General features: G+C 42.3%; 1 protein-coding gene and 1 long non-coding RNA gene across 3 annotated transcripts in view; both read left to right on the top strand.

Annotated features, from left to right (window-relative positions):
• Window positions 1-25,053, top strand: part of mettl24 (methyltransferase like 24) — a 39,288-nt gene extending 14,235 nt beyond the window's left edge. Inside the window, exons 2-5 of one of the 2 annotated variants that reach the window (XM_079571966.1) lie at window positions 10,498-10,596; window positions 14,015-14,148; window positions 19,406-19,631; window positions 24,071-25,053. In XM_079571966.1, coding sequence (XP_079428092.1) covers window positions 10,498-10,596; window positions 14,015-14,148; window positions 19,406-19,631; window positions 24,071-24,385 — 774 coding nt within the window. In that variant the 3' untranslated portion in view covers window positions 24,386-25,053. Of the gene's footprint in view, window positions 1-10,494; window positions 10,597-14,014; window positions 14,149-19,405; window positions 19,632-24,070 lie in introns of both variants that reach the window. The other variant, XM_079571965.1, reaches the window with a different exon arrangement.
• The window catches only part of LOC306974624, a 106,919-nt gene that overhangs the window by 15,874 nt on the left and 65,970 nt on the right, over window positions 1-25,075 (top strand). The window lies entirely within an intron of this gene.

The raw sequence follows: 25,075 nt of genomic DNA, 5'->3' as shown, positions 1-25,075 counted from the left end.
CCATCCCAATAAAAAGCTGCGAAACAACTTGGTTTGCTGAGTCACTACTGGGAAGTTACATCTATGAGACTCCGTAATGTCAGAGAGTTTTAATGCAAAAATCTCAAATAGGTGATTATAGATACAGACGGTATCTCGTCATTGAAGGGGGCGTGGCTTCGCCGAGAGGGAAAATGCAATCTTTTGGGAAACACAATTTTTCACTCTTTTTAGCAATTTTCTGGTGGAATATGAACTTATTTATCACATACAAAGTCAAGTGTCAATCGGGTCCATATGGATATTTTCTCACAGCAGATTGTTCTGTAGAAGTGAAAAAAAAGGCAGTTGTAGCTAGCACTAGCTAACCGTTAGCATTAGCCCGATGCTAACATGTAGCATCATGTTAGCATTCTCAGTTTTTTTTAATGTATTTATGGGCTGTTGAACCACTTTGCTCCTCTCCATGTCTTTGTATCTTTATTTAGTAGAAACTAGATTCATAATTCAGCATTTGTTAAAGTAGTTTTTGGATAATTAGAGAAAGTTTAGATTTTTTTTCAAAATTGTTTTCCCCCTTAACTGTTTTCAAACATGACCATATATGGGCGATTCCATCATCACATTCCAGAACCTACATATCGCCATAGCAACAGAACCTATATGTTACCTGACGGTTCTGTTCAGTGATGTCATACAGGCCGTCTGAGGTGTTGCTAAGAGACAGAACTCACAAGACAGTATTTCCAGTGACGTGCGAACGACGTGAGAACGACTCAACAACTTCGCAAAGCCATATTGACTTAGCTCCTGACTTAACACGCAGGCAAGATGAACGAAAAGACAGATCCAGACCAGTTCACCAAACCTAACTGGAGTGCGATGGATTCAGTTGAAAACGAACCGTCAGCGCAGACGCAGCAGAAAGAAAACAGAGCAAATACATCTGTCTGTGAACCACATGTCACGAAGCCTGCTCCAAGCCGTGTTGAGACGCCCATGGTCGAATCAATGAGCCCAATGTCACTTAAGCTTGAAGTGACGATGCTAAGATCAGCTCTCTTTGAAAAAAGTAGGGCTTTTGAAGAAGCCAAAATCAAAATACAGAGTTTGGAAGCAGTGATAACACATCTGCATTCGCTTCTCAGGGCACAGGACACAGCCACAGCTCAGCGCCAAATGGAGGAGGTTAATGAAGTAAACAGGATGGTTGAACCAGTCTTCAAGGAAAATTCAGCGGCTAATCCCAACTTTGCTTCTCCAACTCAAAGCTTAAGTACTGTTTCAAGTTCAGTCAATAAGCCCTCAAACTACAACTCAGTTAAGGAGATTATGTCATTCATGTCTGAATATCCGGTCGATATCGATGATCCAGATGATATATACGATCAGCTGGAGTTTATGGGTGAAGGCTGCTTTGGGCACGTCATGAAATGCCTTAATAAGGAAACAGATGAAATTGTGGCTGTGAAAGTTATCAAGATCCATTCAAATGTAGATTATGTTGTGGCTAGAGAGCTATACATGCTGGATAAAGTGAGTGCTTTGGACCCAGACTCTGACAACATTATCCGGTTCAATAGATATTTCAAATCTACATACCAACAACACTTTATGGAGTTTGAACTGCTCGATTTCAGCGTTGCCAATCTCATGAAAAGGCGACGGGCTAAATTTACCTTAAATGAGATCAGACCAATGGCCAAGGACCTTCTAATTTCTTTGAAGGCGCTGAAAAATATTGGAGTCATGCATACAGATGTCAAGCATGACAATATCATGTACGTAGACCACGAAAACAAGCCCTTCCGGGTCAAGTTAATTGACTTTGGGGTGGCTATGCCAACAGCGCGAGCACAGGTTGGAACGATTGTGCAGCCGTTAATATATCGTGCACCAGAAGTAACCTTGGGGCTCCCACTGACAGAGTCAGTTGACATGTGGAGTCTGGCCTGCTGCCTCTCAGAATGGCATCTCTCAATGCCTCCTTTTCCCTGCTTGTCCCCCTATAACCACATTGAGATGATCACTCATTTAATGGGAGTGCCTGATGGTGAGCTTATAAAACAAGCTATGTATGGAAATGATTACTTTATCCAAGAGGGAACCGAGTGGAGACTCAAAGAGGAGAATGAATACGAGCAGACAACAGGCGTGACTCCTGAAAGGAACTGGTCTCCTCTCGAGGTATTCAAGGATCTTGAGGATGTCATTCTAAAAGGCCACCAGTCGGGACCAGACAGCGAAGACAGGATTTTTCTAGATTTGCTCCAGAAAATGTTTCATTTGGACCCTCACAAAAGGATTACTCCAGCTGAAGCTCTAGCTCATCCATTTATCACAATGAACTCAAGAGCAGATGTACCATCTACAAGCACCCAAGGGACAGAAGAAACACCAGAGAAGGCTAATGAGGAGTCTGAAAGTTCCATCAAACAGTCCTCACAAATGAGAGGTCCAGAAAATGTAGAAAGATCTACTGAGGAGGGCTCAGAAACGCTAAACTCAGTTAAGCCCATCAGTGAGCCCTCAAACTACGACTCAGTTGAGGAGATTATGTCATTCATGTCTGAATATCCGGTCGATATCGATGATCCAGATGATATATACGATCAGCTGGAGTTTATGGGTGAAGGGTGCTTCGGTCACGTCATGAAATGCCTTAATAAGGAAACAGATGAAATTGTGGCTGTGAAAGTTATCAAGATGCATTCAAATGTAGATTATGTTGTGGCCAGAGAGCTATACATGCTGGATAAAGTGAGTGCTTTGGACCCAGACTCTGACAACATTATCCGGTTCAATAGATATTTCAAATCTACATACAAACAACACTTTATGGAGTTTGAACTGCTCGATTGCAGTGTTGCCAATCTCATGAAAAGGCGACAGGCGAAATTTACCTTAAACGAGATCAGACCAATGGCCAAGGACCTTCTAATTTCCTTGAAGGCGCTGAAAAATATTGGAGTCATGCATACAGACGTCAAGCATGACAATATCATGTACGTAGACCACGAAAACAAGCCTTTTCGGGTCAAGTTAATTGACTTTGGGGTGGCTATGCCAACAGCCCGAGCACAGGTTGGAACGATTGTGCAGCCGTTAATATATCGTGCACCAGAAGTAACCTTGGGGCTCCCACTGACAGAGTCAGTTGACATGTGGAGTCTGGCCTGCTGCCTCTCAGAATGGCATCTCTCAATGCCTCCTTTTCCCTGCTTGTCCCCCTATAACCACATTGAGATGATCACTCATTTAATGGGAGTGCCTGATGGTGAGCTTATAAAACAAGCTATGTATGGAAATGATTACTTTATCCAAGAGGGAACCGAGTGGAGACTCAAAGAGGAGACTGAATACGAGCAGACAACAGGCGTGACTCCTGAAAGGAACTGGTCTCCTCTCGAGGTATTCAAGGATCTTGAGGACGTCTTTCTAAAAGGCCACCAGTCGGGACCAGACAGCGAAGACAGGATTTTTCTAGATTTGCTCCAGAAAATGTTTCATTTGGACCCTCACAAAAGGATTACCCCAGCTGAAGCTCTAGCTCATCCATTTATCACAATGAACTCAAGAGCAGATGTACCATCTACAAGCACCCAAGGGACTGAAGAAACACCAGAGAAGGCTAATGAGGAGTCTGAAAGTTCCATCAAACAGTCCTCACAAATGAGAGGTCCAGAAAATTTAGAAAGATCTACTGAGGAGGGCTCAGAAACGATAGACTCAGTTAAGCCCATCAGTGAGCCCTCAAACTACAACTCAGTTGAGGAGATTATGTCATTCATGTCTCAATATCCAGTCGATATCGATGATCCAGATGATATATACGATCAGCTGGAGTTTATGGGTGAAGGGTGCTTTGGTCACGTCATGAAATGCTTTAATAAGGAAACAGATGAAATTGTGGCTGTGAAAGTTATCAAGATGCATTCAAATGTAGATTATGTGGTGGCCACGGAGCTATACATGCTGGATAAAGTGAGTGCTTTGGACCCAGACTCTGACAACATTATCCGATTCAATAGATATTTCAAATCTACATACAAACAACACTTTATGGAGTTTGAACTGCTCGATTTCAGTGTTGCCAATCTCATGAAAAGGCGACGGGCTAAATTTACCTTAAACGAAATCAGACCAATGGCCAAGGACCTTCTAATTTCCTTGAAGGCGCTGAAAAATATTGGAGTCATGCATACAGATGTCAAGCATGACAATATCATGTACGTAGACCACGAAAACAAGCCCTTCCGGGTCAAGTTAATTGACTTTGGGGTGGCTATGCCAACAGCCCGAGCACAGGTTGGAACGATTGTGCAGCCGTTAATATATCGTGCACCAGAAGTAACCTTGGGGCTCCCACTGACAGAGTCAGTTGACATGTGGAGTCTGGCCTGCTGCCTCTCAGAATGGCATCTCTCAATGCCTCCTTTTCCCTGCTTGTCCCCCTATAACCACATTGAGATGATCACTCATTTAATGGGAGTGCCTGATGGTGAGCTTATAAAACAAGCTATGTATGGAAATGATTACTTTATCCAAGAGGGAACCGAGTGGAGACTCAAAGAGGAGACTGAATACGAGCAGACAACAGGCGTGACTCCTGAAAGGAACTGGTCTCCTCTCGAGGTATTCAAGGATCTTGAGGACGTCTTTCTAAAAGGCCACCAGTCGGGACCAGACAGTGAAGACAGGATTTTTCTAGATTTGCTCCAGAAAATGTTTCATTTGGACCCTCACAAAAGGATTACCCCAGCGGAAGCTCTAGCTCATCCATTTATCACAATGAGCTCAAGAACAGATGTGCCATCTACAAGCACCCAAGGGACTGAAGAGACACCAGAAGATGCTAGTGAAGAGTCTGATTTTGCAAGCAGCCGGTCTAAACGGAGTGATGGACAAGCAGCTTTGTCCATCAGATCAATAGAGGAGCATCAAAGACCAAACAGCCCAGTCACAGTACAACCTGCCAATGCCCAGCATGATTGTCAAGTCGTAGAATCTCCAGAGGAAACAACAACAGGCTTAAATATGACAACAATCAACGGGACGCCAGAGACAGGGTCTGGGGAGTCTGAAGGAGTCGTCAGGCATTCTCCAACACTGAGCAGAAATTCAGAAGACCCATTCAGATTAAAAGTGGATAACCAAGCAGCAGAAAGCCTCAAACCAGCTGGTCATCATAGTAAAAGCCAGGCCTTACAATCATTGAAGATATCACCCAAAAGCAATTTGTTAACAACAAATGAGGAGTCTGAAACATGCATAAGTAATTCTCCATCTCAGGGTAAAAGTCCCCAAATGTCTGTCAGATTAACAGAGGAGGAGTCAGTAGAAAGCAGAAAGCATATCCAGTGTATAAAACTGGCCCAGGATTCCAGTAATGCAAGTATTAGCGTGCCAACATCAATTAATGGGATCTCAGAGGGCGACACATCAAAGAACGGAAAGACAGCAAACCAACAATCTTCCAATGTTGCTGTAACCACATTGCTCAAGCCCTTTCCAGGTTGTGAAGGCACAACTACAGCCTGGCAAAATCCCTCTGGAGTGAGGAGAAGGACCACTTGTATACGGCTGGTACAAGAACCAACATTGATTAGGTGCATCTCAGACAAGCACAAGGATACAACTGAGAACGGAAATACTTCAGACAAACAGTTCGGATGTTGAGGTCACCACACTGCGTGCGCCCCTTTCCTGGTTGCAAAGTCACGACAGCAGCCCAGCAACATCCTTTTGGAATAAGAAGAAGGCTAACTTGTAAAAGAGTCCATTAGCCTGTCACCAAATTCAGTTAGTAAGATATCAGACAAGTTCAACTTTGAGATGTTGAGGTCACCACTATGCATGAGCACTTTTCCAAAATCCCTTTGGAACAACGACAAGTTAGGTCGAAGGTCCTTGCTCAGCAATTATGAAGATGAAATTATCTCCAAAAGGCATGACGTCACAGATGAGACTGTCCCATAACATCACAAAACCCACCAGATTGTAATTTCATCTTTTAACATTAAGGAAAAAAAGCCCACACCTAATGCTTGGGCACACTACAGAGTTAATACCTAATAGTCCACCAATATAGTATGAAGTATCACAGCTTTACACCCTTTTCTCGACAACCAAGAATCTTTCAGTTCTAGCAGACAACGAGAAGGTGCTGAATTTGCAAATATAATTCATCGGTAGGTTTTCTTTTACAACAATACCAAAAAAAATTGTATTAGCAAATTGGCAAGTGCCCTCTCATTCCCTTCTAGAACTGAAATACTCTTGGCTGCCTAGAAAAGTGTTAAAAGCAGTGATGCTTGCCATATTGGTAGACTACTATGAACTCTGCAGGGCCCAGGCTTTTTCTGTGGCCTTTTTTCATTATAAGTTATTGAAAAAATGTAAAGGATGCAAATATCACCTTTAATGTTATTGGAAATGTCTTATCTGTAACTTCATGCCTTTTGGAGATAATTTCATCTTCCCCTTGCTTCATAGATCACATTAATAGCGGCGGTATGGTGGCTGAAGGGTTAGCGCTCTCGCCTCACTGCAAGAAGGTCCAAGGTTTGATTTCCGGATCATTTGGGCCTTTCTGTATGGAGTTTGCATGTTTCTCTCCCCGTGGCTGGATGGGTTTCCTCCAGGTACTTCAGTTCCCCCATCAACTAAAAACATGAACAATAGGTTAATCCTCCAGCCAGGTGATTCTGACCATCAGCCTTGCTCCACATCTGGAGATGAGTCTTCAGGCCGCTCCAACCTCTCCTGCCTTCGCCTCAGGCATCTTATTACCCGGATGTCTTATTTGAACCAGCCAAGCCCTATAGCCCATAATATTTGTCTGAAACTGTTGACCTCCCTCCCTACATGTCTGTTTTATCTTTCAACACGTCACTGATTCTTCTGACAGAGCCCACCCATAGTCTCATTCAGCGATTATCAATGTCATTGACATCGGTAAAAACTTATCAGTCAAAGCTACTCTTTCATCCATTAGCCTACTCCAAACTACATAACAAATGCCGAATTATGAATACTTGTACTGAACAATGATACAAAGACTAAGAGAGGAGCAAAGTGGTTCAACAAAAAATACATAAATAATAACAATAATAATGGAGAATAACCTACCAACCATATTTGTAATGTTAGCTTCATGCTTCATGCTAACACTTGCTCCGAGTGCTGATTTTTCCACTTCTACGGGACAATTTCTGCATCAAAGCATCCATACAGATCCAATTTTGTCTTGACTTTCTTTGAGTGTGATAGATACTGTAGGTCTCCCAGAAAATTTAACAAAAATGTAAAAAAAATGTAAAATTGATCATCACCAATGGAGATTAGCTACGATATATTATACAGTGGGAGTATGTGAACGCTTTGGAATTTCTCACATTTCTGCCTAAAAGTATTCAGTGGACTGTTGGACCAAATGCTTTTTCACAAAGTATTTCCTCTGATCTGGTCCTCTGAATCTGCCCGGTTTAAAAGCAACCCAAACTCCCGAAAGTTTAGTCTGAAGAGTTGTCTGGAGCCTGTCTCCTCAGTGCGAGGAGGGGGGGCCCCACAGCAGAGGCAAGGCAAGGCAACTTTATTTATGCCGCGCATTTCGCACAAAAGGCAACTCAATGCGCCAGAAGGGATACACTTACACAGGATTTTGACAGTACATGAAAAACTATAAATAATAAAAGTAGCAGCTATATAAATCAGTGTTGCTTCTCTTTTCTTTTTTTTTTTTAAATTAAGTGATCATAATGTAGACAGTTCTGATTTATATCTCTGTATAAGGCCAACACCTTCTGTTACATGTAATCTATACACAGCCTTTCATATAGCAACCTAATGTAGCGTTTTGAGTCTTGAGTCAGCCTGTGGCGCAATCCTACTCTGGACAAATTTGCAACTTAATTTCAATTTTGGGGGGAAAATGTATCACCAAAACTGTCCCATTGATTCACTTTCTCTTGATAACGCTGCAAGCATTATTTGTTTACCCACTGGGCTACACTGACAATAGTTTTACACCGACTTCCTTTTGTTTTTGACTCTTTTTTTATCTGGTGTTCATCCGTGCATCCCTCTCTCCTCTGTGGAGTGTTCACGTTTGACCGGGCGGCTCACACCTCTCTCGCACCCACGCCAAGGGGGCTCAGATTCACTGACACCTTCTGCTGCTGAAGGCATGCAGGGCACGGGGAGAGAATAAAAAGAAACTTTGAAAACTGAGCCTAGAAGTATATATCACGTGCACAGGCTGACTTTTAGAACAATGATTAATGTTTTTAGAAACTTAAAGGTGCATTATGCAACTTTTTATGTGGAGAAAAAAGTTGATATTTGTGTGTGTTTGACCTCGCAGTGACCCCGTGGTACTGGTCAGCATGACCCCTTTACTTTCGATGACGGTGGTCTCTACAACACTCCGGGATCAATCGTTTTGTAGGTTTCTCTGGTGAGAGCGGTGAAAACCCTCCAAACAGTTGATCCTGGAGCGTTCTAGAGACCACTGTGATGGAAAGTAAAGACGTCATGCTGACCACTGATACAACCACGGGGTCACTGCGAGGTCAAACACACACAAATATCAACTTTTTTCTCCACATAAAAAGTTGCATAATGCACCTTTAAAGTGTGTGTTCAAAACCGATGAAAACAACAACATACAAGTGACTAAAGAATGACAAACAAGGGGCCAGAAAGTCAACAACCAGTTTGAGTGACGGTGCAGGATTTTAGAGGCAGTTGTGGTGAATAGATCTGGGCTCATTCTACACATTAGGACATTGTTGGAACCTGTAGGGGGAGGAAAATACATAATTTTAACATTTTTAAACTCCATATAGTCCCTTTAATGCTTATGTAGTGATTACAGCAATGAAACATCTTTTGTGAAATGGTACAGACCAAACACAGCATCATAATGTGCCTCTGGGTTTGAGCCTTAGTCCTGTTTTCACCTCTTAACCGAGTGCATTTTCTCCAGTTCAGCTTAACCCAAATCTAAACGTAGCGCCTCATTTGAAAGCTAAGACCTACAAAACTAATCTTGGTTGGTTATCTTGGTGGGGGTTTTTTTTGGAAAGAAAAGGCGTTCAGTTCACCTGTGGCTCTCTCCTGCTCGTTATTTCAGACACTTTGTTTACTCGTGATTACTATGTGCCTCGGACCACACAGGTATTGATCGGTAATATCGACTATTTGGGGTCCTCTATCTGTGTTCTCTTCATCGTGACACATGAGGTCTTCCAATTGCTTGTTAGAAGAAGGAAATTGGGAGATTTAAGCAGGTGGATTGTGCTGTGAGTGCATCTACAGATTAGGCAAATTGTTGTTAGGACAAAGATGCAGAAAGTGATAACATTAGGACCAAACCTCCAGTGCAGTGCTGACCACTAAGGCTAACATTTTACATCTTGAAGGTTTAGCCTCTTATTAAGCTGCACAACAGTGGAAACACATCACCACATATTAAACCGGACCTTATGTGTGAAGGATATTTTGTTTTAACAGTCGAGAACGATTTGAAACTCAAGATACGATTCTGAAGAAATACAATGATGGAGAAACGCTGCCTGAGCGATGCGAGAAGACGACATGCGGCTCGGAGACGCTCTTACGGAATTCGGATATTTTGACACACACAAATCGATGACGGGTCGGATGCCGAACGCTGAGCGACAGCAGAGTGTGGGCTCAGCCTGGCATCGATTAAAAGAAGACGGCGGATTGTCTTCTAGTCTGTGGGAACGGTCCTGGATCAGTGGAGGAGGGAATCACGAGGCCAGCCCACAGTCACACATAATGTATTGTATTAACACACAGTACACAGAGGAGAAGTGGGACGAATCAGGCAATATGGGCTCACGCTGCCGCGGTAATGCCATTGCCACGGCCTGTCTGGAATATGAAATTTCACCATTCACTTCTTATTATATAGTTTTGTCTACATAAAAATAACGATTTGGCTTCACATTATATTCTAGAAGACCTGCTTAGGACAAAAAACAAGGTCTAAGAAAACAGCAAAAAAGAGAGAATGGTAGGGGATGTATTGGATTGGAGCTCTAACTAAACCACAGCCTCTTCTCCCCTCCTCTGTGTGAGTCGAGGCCTCTGTAATCATAAACAGACATTCCAGTTGAGATGAAGCAGACTGAAAGCATTGCTCTGCCAGTCTCAAGGAATGCATTTACAAAACTGCACTCAATGCAGCCGTCTAAAGGAGGAGCCGAGTGTTCAGACAGGCTAGAATGGTTTGACTGTAGGCACATTAGAATGAAATGAGGACGAAAATGATCTTTAGCACACTTGTTACGAACACAAAGAGGGATGAAGAAAAACCTGGGAACACAGTGACCTACTTCCACCGTATGCTTCGAAACAAATGGTACACGACAAGTGAAAAACTAAAGAGGTCTAGTCCTCGCAGTGGGTTAACAGCAAGCAGCTCACTTTGATGTTTGGGAACCCACAACTTTCTTTTGAATACGTGTTTTGTTTTTGTGTCAGCAGGCCCCTCGGTGGCACATCGACATGGAGCCCTGGGCCAGTGAGAGTCGCTCTCTGGAGGATGAAGCCAGGAGGTTCCTTAAATACATCACAACGCCTCAAGTGAGTCGCTCCTGCACCACTGCTTTGTAAAATACAAATCTGAGCAACATATAACAATTAAAAAAAAGAATAATAATAATATGATGCTTATTTCTTTATTTGCAATTTTGAAAATGCAGGAGGCTCGTCAGAAGGCAAGGCACTTTGAGTGTCGCGCCCTTGGAAATGCTGGCCTTTTAATGCTTGTTTCTCCTTCTCGTCTTGGTCTTGTTCGTGATCTGGTAGTTAAAATAGTCGTCATCCTCTGAATCCTGGCCAAACTCAAAATCGTTTTGTCTCCTACCTTTCCTCCTCTCGGGTTTGGTGCTTTGTTTGTTGTGTTTCTGAGCTTCGGCATTGGTCTTTGTAGACACTTTCTTCTCTGCTGAGAGGCTGGAGGAATAATCGTTCCTGGGCCTGAACATTAAAGGGACTATATGGAGTTTAACAATGTTAAATTATAAGCATTTTCCTCCCCCTATATGTTCCAGCCATGTCCTAATGTGTAGAATGAGCTCAGACCTATTCACCACAACTGCCTCTAAAATCCTGCTCTGTCATTTAGAAAGGTGTTAATTCGGGTCCGAGGTGCCGTCATGCACAAACTTAATATAGAAGGTGCAGTTACATGTATGACCTGAGGTGGCAGTAGTGAGTATAAAATGGCTAACTAGCATCTAGCCGTTTTAAGTCTCCCTGCTTGTTTTGTCGCTTCTTTTTCTTGTCCTTCTTTGTGCTGTTGGTAGGCAGTGTCTCTGGCAGGATCTCTGTTGTCTGGTCCTCCATGTTTAAAACACCATGGTCCTCATCAATGGTGTCTTCATCTTTTGGAGCATCGTTTTGGGACTCTGAAGCAGCAGAGGTGCTGCAGTTACCCTGGTCCTCAGACTGGAGCATTGCAGTGTGATTCTCCTGGTTTGAGCATCTTTATCTGTGTCTTGGGGCTCCGCAGTAGACTCCTGTGTATCTGTTACTTCAGAAGCGTGCTTGTTTGCCTGCTTTTTTCTTCCATTTGCAGGTGTTGTTATGGCGTCCCCTGAAGCCTCATTACAGTCCTGAACCTCATTCATCACATCCTCCATGTTTAAAAAACACCTTAGTGTCTACAGGCACTCCAAAGCAGCATTTGTGAATGAGCTACATGATCCATCTTTCTGGTCAATCTGCCAATTAGCAGTGCCGGCCGCCTCAGCCTCTGTTGTAATTTCATGGACTGGTCCTCATTCCCCTGTACATCTGGTGCTGGTGTGTACTCTGGTCCTCCATAATTAAAAGACTTGGCCCTCAGTGTTGGCGTAAAGTGTTTTGGATCTTCTGTTTCTGTTTCTGTTCTGTAGCTGCTGTGTTGCTGTAGTCACTCTGGCTGTCATTCTGGAGCAGGGCAGTGTTATCCTCCACAACTTGAACATCATCAGTGGTGGCTTTGAACTCCGCAGAAGACTCCTCTTAATCAGTTACTTCAACTCTACCTCAGGAGGGTCAGGGTCATCTTTTGGTTCGTCTGTTTGGGACTCTGAAGCTGCTGTCAAATAACTCTTGGGATCGATTGTTCTGAATGTAATGCAACCAAGTAAGCTGCCATTTTAGAGGGTACTAGCAAACATGGTCTTATTTAAAAAAAAAAGAGAAACAAAACATAGAAAACTGAGCCGAGGAACTACTCCGTTTTCTTTTATTCTGAAACAAACAGGAACACATGTTTTATAACTTCAGGAAATTCAACTTGTGCTTTCTTTTCATGCATATTAGCAATGTGTGGATCCTTACTGATTACTTTCTGTAATATAAATAATAAGAATAAATATTGCTTTAATCCTAAATGACCCTGTGCATCGTGATACGTATTGTATTGCAACGAAACCTCTGCTGACAGAGCAACAGTGTAATCTCATTCGACATGTCACTTCAAGTGGTGAAAACTTTGAACAGTCTGACAGGGCGGTCTTTGAACTTATGAGGAATTAGCTCTGCGTTGTGCGCATACTTTGTCTCTCACAAAGGCAGACAGGGAGAGAACGATTATAGCGGTGTCTGTCAGGGGCAGGAGCAGGGGCGGACGAGGAAGCTTTAACGCTCAGTTAGACAGGCCCTGGTGGAGCTGTTAGTCTGGGAGACGTAACCACGACAACATTCTTAAATCAATGTAGGCTTCTGTTTTACACCATGATGGCACACATATAAGACAGCCATTGATATGCGGAAAGGTGTAGTTTACTGTTTAATATTAATTTGACTTGGCCATGTTTTAGGACCATCATTTAAAAGTTTTATAAATATAGCTACCAACCTTGTCTTTCATGGTCTCAGTAAGAAAATGTAATGTATCCCAGTAATTCATCACGGTTACTTTCTAAAGGTGTGGCATAGTACTTGACATGGCTGGTCTTCTTTTTCCTGATCTGATCTCACAGCATTTATTCGATCTATTCGCTCATACAGTGTATATGACAGGAATCATTAAACCCCTCAACCAGGCACATTTTCTCCGGTTGTACCCAAATCTAAAAGCTTCTCTAGGCCAGTATAACATCTATAACGCCTAAAAACTCTTCTAAGCTTCTTCCTTGTTTTTCTTATCACACTTTAGTCATATTAATCACCTTTGCATTGCTTTTTTTGACACTTTTTTGTCACATTTCGTTTTGGGGGCATTTTGTGGCATTATTGTTGTGTTTTTTTCAGATTTTCTTTTCTTTTTTTGTAGCGTTTTGGCCGAATTTCGTTGTTTTACTAGTAATATAACTGCGATCAAGCCATAAAAATGTGACCAAAATATGTCCCAAAAAAGCTACAAAAACGTGACAATCACAACAAGGATGAGGCTTAGATGACTTTTGTCGGTGTTTGCTTTCAAATGAGGCTCTGCACTGGGCTGTAGGCTGTAAGCGCCAGTCGAGAAGCGTTCGGATTTGGGTGAAGCCGAACTGGAGAAAATGCACTCGGTTAAGGTGGAGGGAAATAGGTTCAACTTAAACGTGCTTTTAAATGGGCTAGATGCAAGTTGGCCATTTTATACTCACTACTGCCACCTCAGGTCATGCGTGTAAGTGCACCTTCTATATTAAGCTTGTGCATGAGGCATTTTTAAACTCCGCATCGTCCCTTTAAGCTGAAGGCGGAGTGTGCGGTTGTTTGTTAACATCTGACACTATATTTATTAAGACTTAATGAGAGAAATACTGACGCAGATATATGGCTATAGTCAGATTGAAGAGGGTGGCACAGTAACGTTACACTGGACACGTCTGCTCATTCTTTGCCTGTGTGTTGATTACGCCTATTCACAGCCTCACAGTGTGCACAGAGCTATAAATGCACCAATGACGACAATCAGGGGCCTCACAGAAAGACAGTCTCGGGTTTGATTCCTGGACTGAGCTGCACAGTGTTTGCAATAATCATGGTAAAAGCATTAATTTTGGCCTCTTGTGCGGTGTAGGTGTCCTGTCTCTCAGAGGGGAGAGATGGAGCGATGCTGACAGACGCTAAAGGAGCCTGGGCGGCGTGCTTGGACCCACAGTACAGCCTGGCTCACAGGATGCAGGAGAAACACTGCAGGGTCTACTCGTTTGGGTGGGTAACTATCGCATTTAGACAAAGTGCACAATTCATCGCAATCAAACCGATCACAAAATTCCAAGGGCTGCAGTGCTTTATGCAACATCCTCTGCAGAGAACGAAATGCCGCACGCCAAACACCATCTGTATTCTGTTAAACTATGGATGAACTTGGATGAGGAGGATTTCTCTTTTGCTTATAGATTTTTTTTAACTTTTATGCAAACCTTAGAACCATTGCAAAAGCGATTATTTATTTTTCTAATGTTTGTCACGGCGTAACTCCAAAAGCATCAGATTTATGGTTGTGTCATTTCTGGAGCATTGAGGTGTTTGCAAATGTGATAATCCTATTCACAGCAGCTGTTCTGTGGCGGCTTGTGTGACATTACCAATCATAGCAGAACTGTTGTGTCGCCGCGCTCATGGTAATTCTGAAGACTCTCAATCTGTTTTATTCGTCGACATGACTGCATTTAAGGAAGAACTGAAGTGAAACGTCTCCACAGCTCTGGTTGCCTTTGATATTTTACAACTACACACTGCATCTGCTGCTGAGTATTTTTGACTTATCCTGTTCAGCCAGACCACGATGCAGGGCTTTTGATGCTGTTATTCGGCGAGGCAAAGTGGCTTCATAACAAACTGATGAAAGATAGGGTAGTCGCGCATATCACCAACCCAGTTACAACATTTTCCTCTGGCCAGAAAACCACACAAACTTTCCGGCCGCAATTCACGCTAATGGAATCACGAAGAAGAAGCTAACAGGCTAACGGGAAAAGCTAACTGCGGGCTAGCACCACTTAAACAGTATTTACAGCCAAGTTTGAGTGACAAATATGATCTCCATTGTGTAATTGGATGTGCAATATCCCTCTCTCCCTTTGTCTTTTCTGTCAGTGTAGTATTTACTCTCACGGACAATTAATGAGTAAAAAAACGCAACATGCTACGAGATCTGCAGTGGAGCTTATGGCCTCTAAGGGTTTTACAAAACCAACTTCAAGAAGGCATCATCAATTTTTATGGAAATGAAAATTAGTTGGCCTATAAAAAATTAGACAATATAAAGTATTATAAATGTATATAGCGGTGTTCTTACCATAGACATATTATTAATTGACCGTCATTCCTCACTCCTCCCCGTTTACCACAAGGGCCACGTTCAAGGAGGAAATCATGGCAGATTTACAGACTCCCCAGCTCTGACGAAGCATGTTCCTAGAAGGGCATAAGGGCGAGATCTTCACTGTAGACTCGGCCCTTGCATGACGTGTAGTTCGCGCAGCTCGAATGCTAACAGTCCGGCCCTCATTAATATGAGATTTCTAAAAATGTTCTTACTAAAACCAGCCTGATTTCTTTAATTGTAACTAACCCAGCATTATTACAGGAGGAATATCTAGCAGTAGACGTTTAAGAAATTTGAAACTAGGCTTTAAAGTTGTTTTTAATATGTCTAAAGTGCAATGGGGCACTAGCGGCTATATGGAGGTACTACAGCAATGGCGGCCCCTAGTGTCAAAGCAGAGCAGCCAGTTGCCATTGGTTCTTTTATGAGGCCCACTTCCTCCTGGTCATGTTGACTTAACTGACAGGTATGCAGAGTATTGATTCTCTGGAGATTCACTGTAAAAAAGACTCTTAAAAGCATTAACTTGCACTCAGAGGCTCAGATAATGGCACACTCTTAGCATGTTTACAGAGTGTCATTATGATACAATGATACGGTATGGGGTAGATTAATGGAGAAACTGTATTTGGTTTATGATGTTCATCTAAATGTGAACAGAACAGGATTATATTCTCTGCATGGTTCATCACATGGTGGGCGGACCGCATGGCGTGGGTTTTACATATGAAAGACCAATCACCCGCCCCAACACTCTCCCACTCAGTCTCATGTTTCCTTGTATTCATCCTGAGATCAAAGACAAGCTCTCTGCCATGTGTACTCTTATTGCCAGATCAGGGACAAATGGATGAGTCACATGCTTTCACAAAAGGCGAGGTCTTGTCAGTAGGAGCAAGCGTTTCGGAGGTGATTATACAGTAAAGCCGGGAAAAGAAAAATGTCTGCAACCTAATTAGCCTTTAATTTTGTATAGTGAAACATTATCACACTATTGCCATATGTACAGTGCTTTCATAAACAATACTGGAATGATGGACTGAGGGATTGGATATTAATATTTTTCTAGTTATTCTGACTGCAAGAACATTGGCCTTTACCACAACAACAAAAAACCCACAAGTTCTTGACCTCATTTAAGCAGAGACGTTATTGTAATTAAATTTGAAAGGTCATGTAGCTTTTCCCCGTTCTATAAGTGCAGTTTAAAAGAAACACTACCAAAACACAAGCTACCAATGATAACATGCCAAATGGCGACTTTTAATGAGCTGTTAAGTGTTTTTACTGACCCCTTGTGACTGGAGTGAGAAGTGCGCTTCGTTCACCACATTTACTTAAGCGCCCCCTGTCTAAATTCCCTTATTGTCCTATGTCAGAATGTCCCTTTAGAGACGTCTTCAGTGTTGTCAAAACCAGCTCGTTACAAATATCCAAAAACGGCGTAGGAGGGCGGTTTCATCCACCCAGATCTCTGACCTCAGTCTTGTGACGAGATCATCGGACCTGACTGTAAACCTATTAAATTATAACACAGCTGTGAACAAGAATATCTGTAAGTCACACTGCATTATGGTGTGCAAGAGTGCGTGAGGAACGGCAGCCATGTTGATGTTAACCATTTGCTGTTCGTGAGCGGCTCGAGAGCATTGCAGGGCGTCTGGAAAGTATGTAACTGCAATTTCTTGGACGCATTCAATGATTAGATTTGCGATTTTTGTTTAAACACCAAATTAAATTCAAATTTCCTCTCACTTCTTGAGGCTTTGTCAGAAACGTCATTCATGGTGGATTTACACCGATATAGTACCATATTTTTTTTCATAGTTTGACTCGGGGTGCGACTTATACTCAGGTGCGACTAATACATCAACATATAAAATTTCACATGTTTGTTGTTTTCACACTGACAGCCGCTAGAGGGCGCTCTAGGCTTGTGTACCAGTATCTGCTACTCCAGAACCACTGAAGATTTAAAAAACAGTAATCGAGCACCAGAGAGAAAGTTTGGAGTGAACAAGAAACTTGTGAGGGACTGGCGAAAAGCAGAGGTTACTCTTACTGCAATGAAGAAAACAAAAAAAGCTAATCGAGTGCTAAAAACTAGAGGAACGAGTTCGCAAATGAGAACGTGAACAACGTGATGCCGGGAGAGGCTTGTAAAACAGAGCAGTTACGCCTCCATGCCCTGGTAGTTGCCAAGGCTGGTGCGACTTATGCTCCAGATCAACTTATCGTGCAGAACATACGGTAGATAGGTATGGATTCACTTGTTACCTGTCTATGAATTCAGTCTGCTGCCTTAGTTGCTGACAAAACTTAAAACAATACAGGTATAATGCAGATAGCAGCTTGAGAATCTTTGTTTACGATGAAAAAGACTGCATAAACAAACATGAGTATTTGAGCGGAGTCTGAGTAATTATACTACAAAACAATTAACTACTTTTATAGATTTCAGACATCCTGATACTAAAGAGGAATTGCTCGTCAGATTTCCAAAGCTTTTCCACATCTGGTTGCCATGGCTCTGGTCAGCAGGGATCTCCCCGTAAGCTCTCCATTACCCACATGTTTGAGATAGGATTACCTCACACGCATGCATTCAAGCAGGTAATTTATCCTCCTCATCTTTGCACTTTGCGGTCTCTTGAGGAAAGAATATTACCGCTGACAACTATAAAAACTTCAAGCTCTAGTACCGCTGGCTTCTTTGTCTCTCTGAGCTTCACAGCAGAGATTCAGGGTCAAAAAGAAAGTGAGAGAACCCCAACTAAAACCCAAGTTCACTATTCAAGATAAAGGCGTAAGAAAGAGACGTCGGCTTGCGGCTCAATTATGATCATTCTTCATTGGCGCAGTATAAACGGCGTCTCATCCGTGGAAATGTGCAGTGAGAAATGTGCTCCTGAGAGAACAATACAGCGTTAACAAGACACAGGGGGATGCAGAGACAGCAGTGGAGAAAAGAGGGGTGGAAACATTACATTTGAAATTAATAGGCTAAGGGACTGTGGGGTGATGAAAAAACAGAGCAACTTGATTTAAGCTCTATGGTATGTACAGTGTTATTACTGTAGCTTACTGTGAACTATGAGGCCAAGAGGTTGTTAGTTTTGCTGCTACAGTTAAGAAAATATAAGTTAGGCAATATGAGAGGCTACTAATTGATTGCTTGTAGGATAACTGATGAATTCAACAAGTCTTTTTACTCCCTTTAGAAAATAAGTGAAGTCTGTGATTTTGTGTATTTTGTAACTTAATGTGGCTGATTTAAAGTATTCATATGTATTGGGTTGTTTTAGAAATCAACCAGGTCCAGAATACTACTTTTTGAAAACGTTTCTTGCTTCTTTGTGGAGTCCCAAGTTAAAATCACAAACATACAAAGCCTGACTCCCCTAAAAAGTTGCCACAAAAAATAAACACTGAAAAAAAGTCGGTTCACACACTCGCTGTGACATTGTTTCCATAAGCTTCTGCAATGTCAAAAGACGCAGTGTCGCATTCATTCTCCACCAAGATCTTGCATTGATGATGGGAAAGTGCGACCACTGTGCAAAGCCTTGTCCGGCACATCCCAAAAATTCTCAAAGGGGTTACGATCTGGACTCTGTGGCGGCCAATCCAGTCCCATGCTCCCTGAACCAGTCTTTCACAATGTGAGCGCGATGAATCCTGGTATTGTCATCTTGGACTAAGCCTGTGCCATCAGGGAAGAAGAAATCCATTGATAGAATAACCTGGTCATTCACGATGTTCAGCTGATCTCATTCTTTGGGCACATAGTGTTGCTGAACCAGTTGTAGACGCCCCAGATCATAACAGTTACTTAAATATACGTGGTGACTTTTCTTTTTGACCAGACAGTGGATGTTATTTGGCACAAACCTATCATTTGAGTTTCATCACCACTGGTTCACACATAAACAAAGAAACAGACAGCTTTCAAACCACTTGACAAAAGTGCCGTCTATACTCGCTTGTTGTTGCTGCCTATTTGATAACGATATATGACAAACATATATTATCTAGAGGCGCTGTAGACGAGGCTAATTCAGTCTGCATTTTAAGAAAAGAAGCTTCATGGTGGTACTGTCAATGTGGCACTTCATCAGCATAAATTCTGTATTGCAGTCTCGGCGCAGACGACCGGTCCCTGGAACAGTCTCTGGCCTCATCAGGGTGTGACGTGCACTGCTTCGACCCGAGTCTGAAACAGGCCCATCAGCAGAAAGCCCAAATGTGGCTCCACCGTTTATCTGTGGACTGGAGAGATCCCAACCCCGCCATAGTGGCCCAGCAGCAGCACGCCAACACCAAGAAACTCGCCACTATTCTCAACGACTTTGGCCACAGACAGGTAGAGTTGCGTTCGATTATACATAACGTTATGCATGAAAAGAAGTTGCAGCATTAACAGCAGCCGCCCCTCGCATCCCCTGAAGCATCTTTTTTCTTCTTCTTAACAAAAAGGATGCAGTACATTACCTCCAAAGCTCCCATAAGGTTTGCAATTATCAGATAGCATTGTGCGTGATCAATTTCACCTACACGTATATACACACAGGCCAAGGCGGATACACCTGCGCATTCAGTACACGGAGAGCTGCTCGTTCGGGAAGCACAATGATTGGGAAACAAAGGTCAGGGATGCTCTCATAATCGAATCGCAGCAGGCATCATTCTGCTCCCTTCTATTGAATTGGCAATTGCAATGAGCGCATGGATTGTTTGCCTAATTGAAAGGCGAGGAGGTATACACACTGTGTGCCGTTATACAGTGGAGGTGAGACTGGAAAAAAGGCATCATCAATAGGCAATATTACAGAATTGGAAGAAACCAGTCAACAAATAGGCTACACTGTTTTGTTTGTTTGTGTAGTTTATTTGAGCAATTAACATTTTCTCTTTCTCCAGAGTTTCACAATCATACAGTTAATGGAAGCTCAAAGGGAGTCGACCGAAGCAAAAGCTTATAAGTGCCGACCCCTTGTTCATGTACATTACTTTTGCAATTCATGATGCTACAGTTATACATTACTTTTACATTTACACTAAATAAACAAAATACAATCCTTTCGGAGTATTCTATATCAGTTTCAGAGCACAAATGTATACCTATATGTATTTGTGAGTTAAGTTTTATCCTACTGTTGTTACAACTGTCAACATACAATCAACAGACTTTTACAGCCCTGGCAAACAAGGAGGTTTTACCATTTCATATCATTAACACAGCATGCTAATAAAAAATAGTAATAAATGTAATTAGTATTATTATTATTATTATTATTATTATTATTATTGTTAGTTATCATAACAATTGTCATTCTTGTCATCATCAGTGGATGAATGTCCGATTTCATATTATAGTCATATTGGACTTTATATTCTGCCATCTTGCCACTTCCTTGTTGTCATTACTATCCACCATTTGGGTAACACTTTACATTACGGGCCGGTAACTCCTTGGTACTTACAGTGGTAATTCTAGATACTTATGGTGGTACTTACAGTGCTAAATACTAGATATAACAGGGGTACTTCTAGGTACTTATTGTGGTACTTACAGTGGTGCTTATGGTGGTACTTACAGTGGTAAATACTAGTAATTATAGTGGTACTTACAGTGGTGCTTATTGTGGTACTTACAGTGGTAATTCTAGGTACTTATTGTGGTACTTAAAGGATACTATAGTGAGAATTACAAAGTATGTACTTCTAGAAACAGTGGTAACTCTTAGTAATGAAGGATGTACTTCTTGTTTTCCCTAATGCTGTTTTATGTTGTTTTATAGTTACACAATCCTAGAAATTACTTCTGTTTGTAGAAGTACCTCATTTACTACCTATGAATTGCTGCTGTAGTATCCTTGAATTACCAGTAAGTAACATAGTAGATAGAAGTACAATCTTCATTACGAGTTCATTACGACTAAGAGTTACCCCTGTATCTCTTAGTAATGAGATACAGTGGTAACGCTGTGACTCTCTAACCCTAACCCCAATTACTAGTAATTACCACTTTTAGTGCCACAATAAGTACCACTGTCATTACAAGTAATTACCACTTTTAGTGTCACAATAAGTACCACTGTCATTACATTGTTACTGTGAAGTAACGCCGACTGTAACAAGTGAATTTCTCCTTTGTGAGATCAATAAAGGTTTATCTTATCTTATCTTGTTACTAGTAAGTACCGGCCGTAATGTAAAGTGTTACCACTATGGGTAACTGAATACTTGAATGATGCCTGACCGTGTCCTCGAGCAAATCATTTCACTTTAACTGGGTGCACTAGATGTGAGGCATTTCTATTACGCTGTTACAGAATCAGGGCCAGCATATGAATAGATTATGAAACTATTCACACACACCATTTGCTATCAATTACTGAGCCTAACCAACATGAGACTTCAGATTAGCTTTCCTCGCTGCACAATTTTTGCAATTTTTTCATCATCGAGATTGTGTAACCCTTGAGGTTTTAACAATGTTTAATTCAGACAAGGGGCAGAAAAACCAAATGCTTCCCCAACTCCCGTTTGAAAAATTCAAAACACCGCCCGACAAATAGGAGGACAACACTTATAGGAGTGAAAGACACTGACGTGGGTGGATTCGTACTGTTACGGTAGATAACAAACCGACCTGCTTTAAATGCCACGTCTTTGTAATGAGATTTTAATGTGAGTACACACTGTGCCGGGGGAGCAGCAGCAGCAGCAGCAGCAAGACGCTCCTCAAAGGTTTTCCGTCCAGGCTCCGCAGCAGAAAGTGAATCACCAGTAAAGGTTGAAATATGAATTTGCGAAAACACATCGTGGTGATAAGTAAGTGCGCTCATGAGGGAGGCCTGTGCTGCTGTCTCACCGCTGAAGAGAGAACATATAGATTTAACAGTGCATTGATTGAGATGGTAATTGATCAGCGAGACAGAGATTGAGAAAGTGCAATTTAATGCTTGCGTGTTTGGAGTGGGACTTCACATATGGGGAAAATACGGTGAAGATTTCTGTGGCATATTCTATGTAGCGTGTCTTTTATAATGGCAAGGTGCGCGCTGAGAGAGGCTGCCTATTCATTTGAAGAAGGCGGCTGTGGGAAACAATCGGAAATGCAAACAAAAGCTCTTTTAATTAAAGTCTGCGGATGCGATAACCAAATCCTCAGATTGCCTTGCGCGGGAAGAATAACATTCAGACAATAAGGTAAACAAACAATTAAATGCTCGGCAGTAAATGGCAAAAAATAAGAAACAAATAGGAAGGGAAAATATATTCAAATGAATGCAGGGGCTGGTCATAGGGCTGACAATGTGCTATGTGTCCCATAGGCATTTCAGGTATACAAAATGTATATCCTTTGTCAAACCACTAAAGCAGGGTAGGCAACGTCAGGCCCGGGGGCCAAAACCGGCCCTCCATCATCAAACTCTGGCCCTCAAGATGATTTTGAGAAATATTATGACACAAATCAGAGATCGAATGCCTGTTAAAGTACTCTAGAAATGTGAAAAATACTGTCAATTCCTTAAAATGTCTTAGCAGAGCACCCTTTAAGGCCCTAATCCTAAAAGAATTATCATCTAAAGGAAGAAATGACTTAAATCTACTTGAATTAAGAGATTAAATCTAAAGTTTGAGTAGATTTGGTCTGGCCTTAGAGCAGATAAAACCTATTCTGGCCAATGGAACAAGCACGTTTTTTTCAAGTTTTTTCTTAATTCAGATTATTTTGTATAATTTCAAGTGAAAAAGAAATGTTTTTTACAGTAAAAATCAATTTGTCTGATTTCCAGTGGGATTTCTATTTGATTTTCTATTTAATTTTACAAATTTAAGATGGACATATATGATGTACAACACTGGCATATGTAGAAAGTGATGCTTTACCTCAATTACTTCAATTGGCGGGTCTGGCCCTTTGTCTTTTGACGACGAAGAAAACCGGCCCTCCACCGAGCAAACTTGCCGACCCCTGCACCAAAGGAACAATGATGGTGCATGACAAATTTGATGCAATAGTCAAACACTGACCTCTGATAAAGGCCGACCTGCTTAAAGTATACCGCTAAAAATGATTGTATCTCTCACGTTTAAGTGCGTGTACTCTCTGAACAACCATGACCTCGCTCAGCGGCTAAAACTGATTATGGGGCACCGTGACCTGCTTTATCTCTCACCACAGACACAACAATCTGTGTCCATCTCACCCCACACGGTAAATATCACTGAATCACTGTATGTTGGCTGAGATGGACACAACAATCTGTGTCCATCTCACCCCACACAGTAAATATCACTGAATCACTGTATGTTGGCTTGTAAGCTTTGAGCCCCACGCATTCTGATGCTAAAATGAAGACTGAGATTGTGACATATTGGATTGTGATTTCTCAATTTAAAGAGATTGTTATGTTCAGCGGTTTTCTGTTTTATGCCGTTTCGTTTCCCAGTGGATTGAACCAACCACATTGAAGTGTGAATTTAAGTACGAGCACCACCTAAATCATCATAAAATTGAGATCTAGAAGAAAATGCGACAATTTTTAGACACATTGCCCACCCCTATGCAACCTGTAGCCGACTTAACGGTTCATATTATGAGTTTTGCTTCTTGTGCCATGCCTTGTCACACCTTCCCCCCCGCACCATCCATCAACTCACTCCACCGGCTGCAAAGCTTCTCAAAGTATTTAAACAGGCTTTCATGTCCTCTCCAAATTGGCACACGACCAATGGCCCACGCTGATGATTACCTTGGAAAAATAAAAGCTGTTTTAACGTCTGTTCCAGGTGGACGTGCTGAAGGCCGACATGGAGAGCGCGGAGTGGAAGATTCTGGAGAACTTGATCTTGGAGGGAGTTCTGGCCTCCGTGGGACAGCTGCTTTTGGAGGTCCACCTGCACTGGGCCGGCTTCGAGGTCCCGGGAGACGAGCCCTCCGTGGTGCGCTATTGGTTCAGTCTGCTCCGGGAACTGCAGCGGGCGGGCTTCCTCCTCTTCCACGTGTACAGTGACCCGAGCAAACCGCGGGTCTTTTTGCACAGGGATGTGTTTAACGCCAGCAGCGCCTATACCTTGAGCTGGGTGAACACGCAGTGGCTCTGAATTAGACCGCACTTCTCCTCTCCCCTCTTACTGACCTTTTCGTGCAATGCTAAAAACTGTTATCTTCCTCTCTTGCCCTCGCAGTGACCCCAGTCTTGTTGCGGCCCGACGGAGTAATTGCCGTAGCAGATAGTTCACGACCACAGCGCGAAGGTGTTAGGCTGCGGGTCAGCTTGAGTCACCGTCGCCTATAGCCCCCCCAGCCTCATTCTGCCGTCTGTTCCTGCACACATTACTGCTGTGTGGGCTTGGCACCGCATCAAACAGGGATGAATCACGCCGTAGGAACCAGATACATTCTGTTAAAAGGTGCGTAATGAGAGACCAAGTAAGAAAGCGGATATCTGTGGGAACATCTGAAGCAATCAGTGTAAATGCAGTGCTGTTTAAAAAGGTACGATGTTGAAATGCCTTGTAAATACATGTATGGACACAAAGATGATCGTGTCTCTGGTAAAGTCAAAGTGGATCTATTACTCATGTTTAAAACAGTAATATGAGACTCGGAAGGTGGAGTAGAAGACAATAAGCTGCTTCTGGACCAAGAAAAAAGCCATTGAAGAAAAAATACGTTTGTGTTGCCAATTGAAAAGTAAATTTATTTTTCATCTGTGGATATGAATCAGTGCCGGTATCTATAAACTTGAATAACGTGAACCACTAAGTCCAATAAATGGAACATTTATTCTG

This window comes from Gobius niger (assembly GCF_951799975.1).
Source record: "Gobius niger genome assembly, chromosome: 15".
NCBI classification, from domain to species: domain Eukaryota; kingdom Metazoa; phylum Chordata; class Actinopteri; order Gobiiformes; family Gobiidae; genus Gobius; species Gobius niger.
The sequence above is the reverse complement of the archived record's forward strand: the minus strand, read 5'-3'. Positions and strand labels throughout refer to the sequence as shown.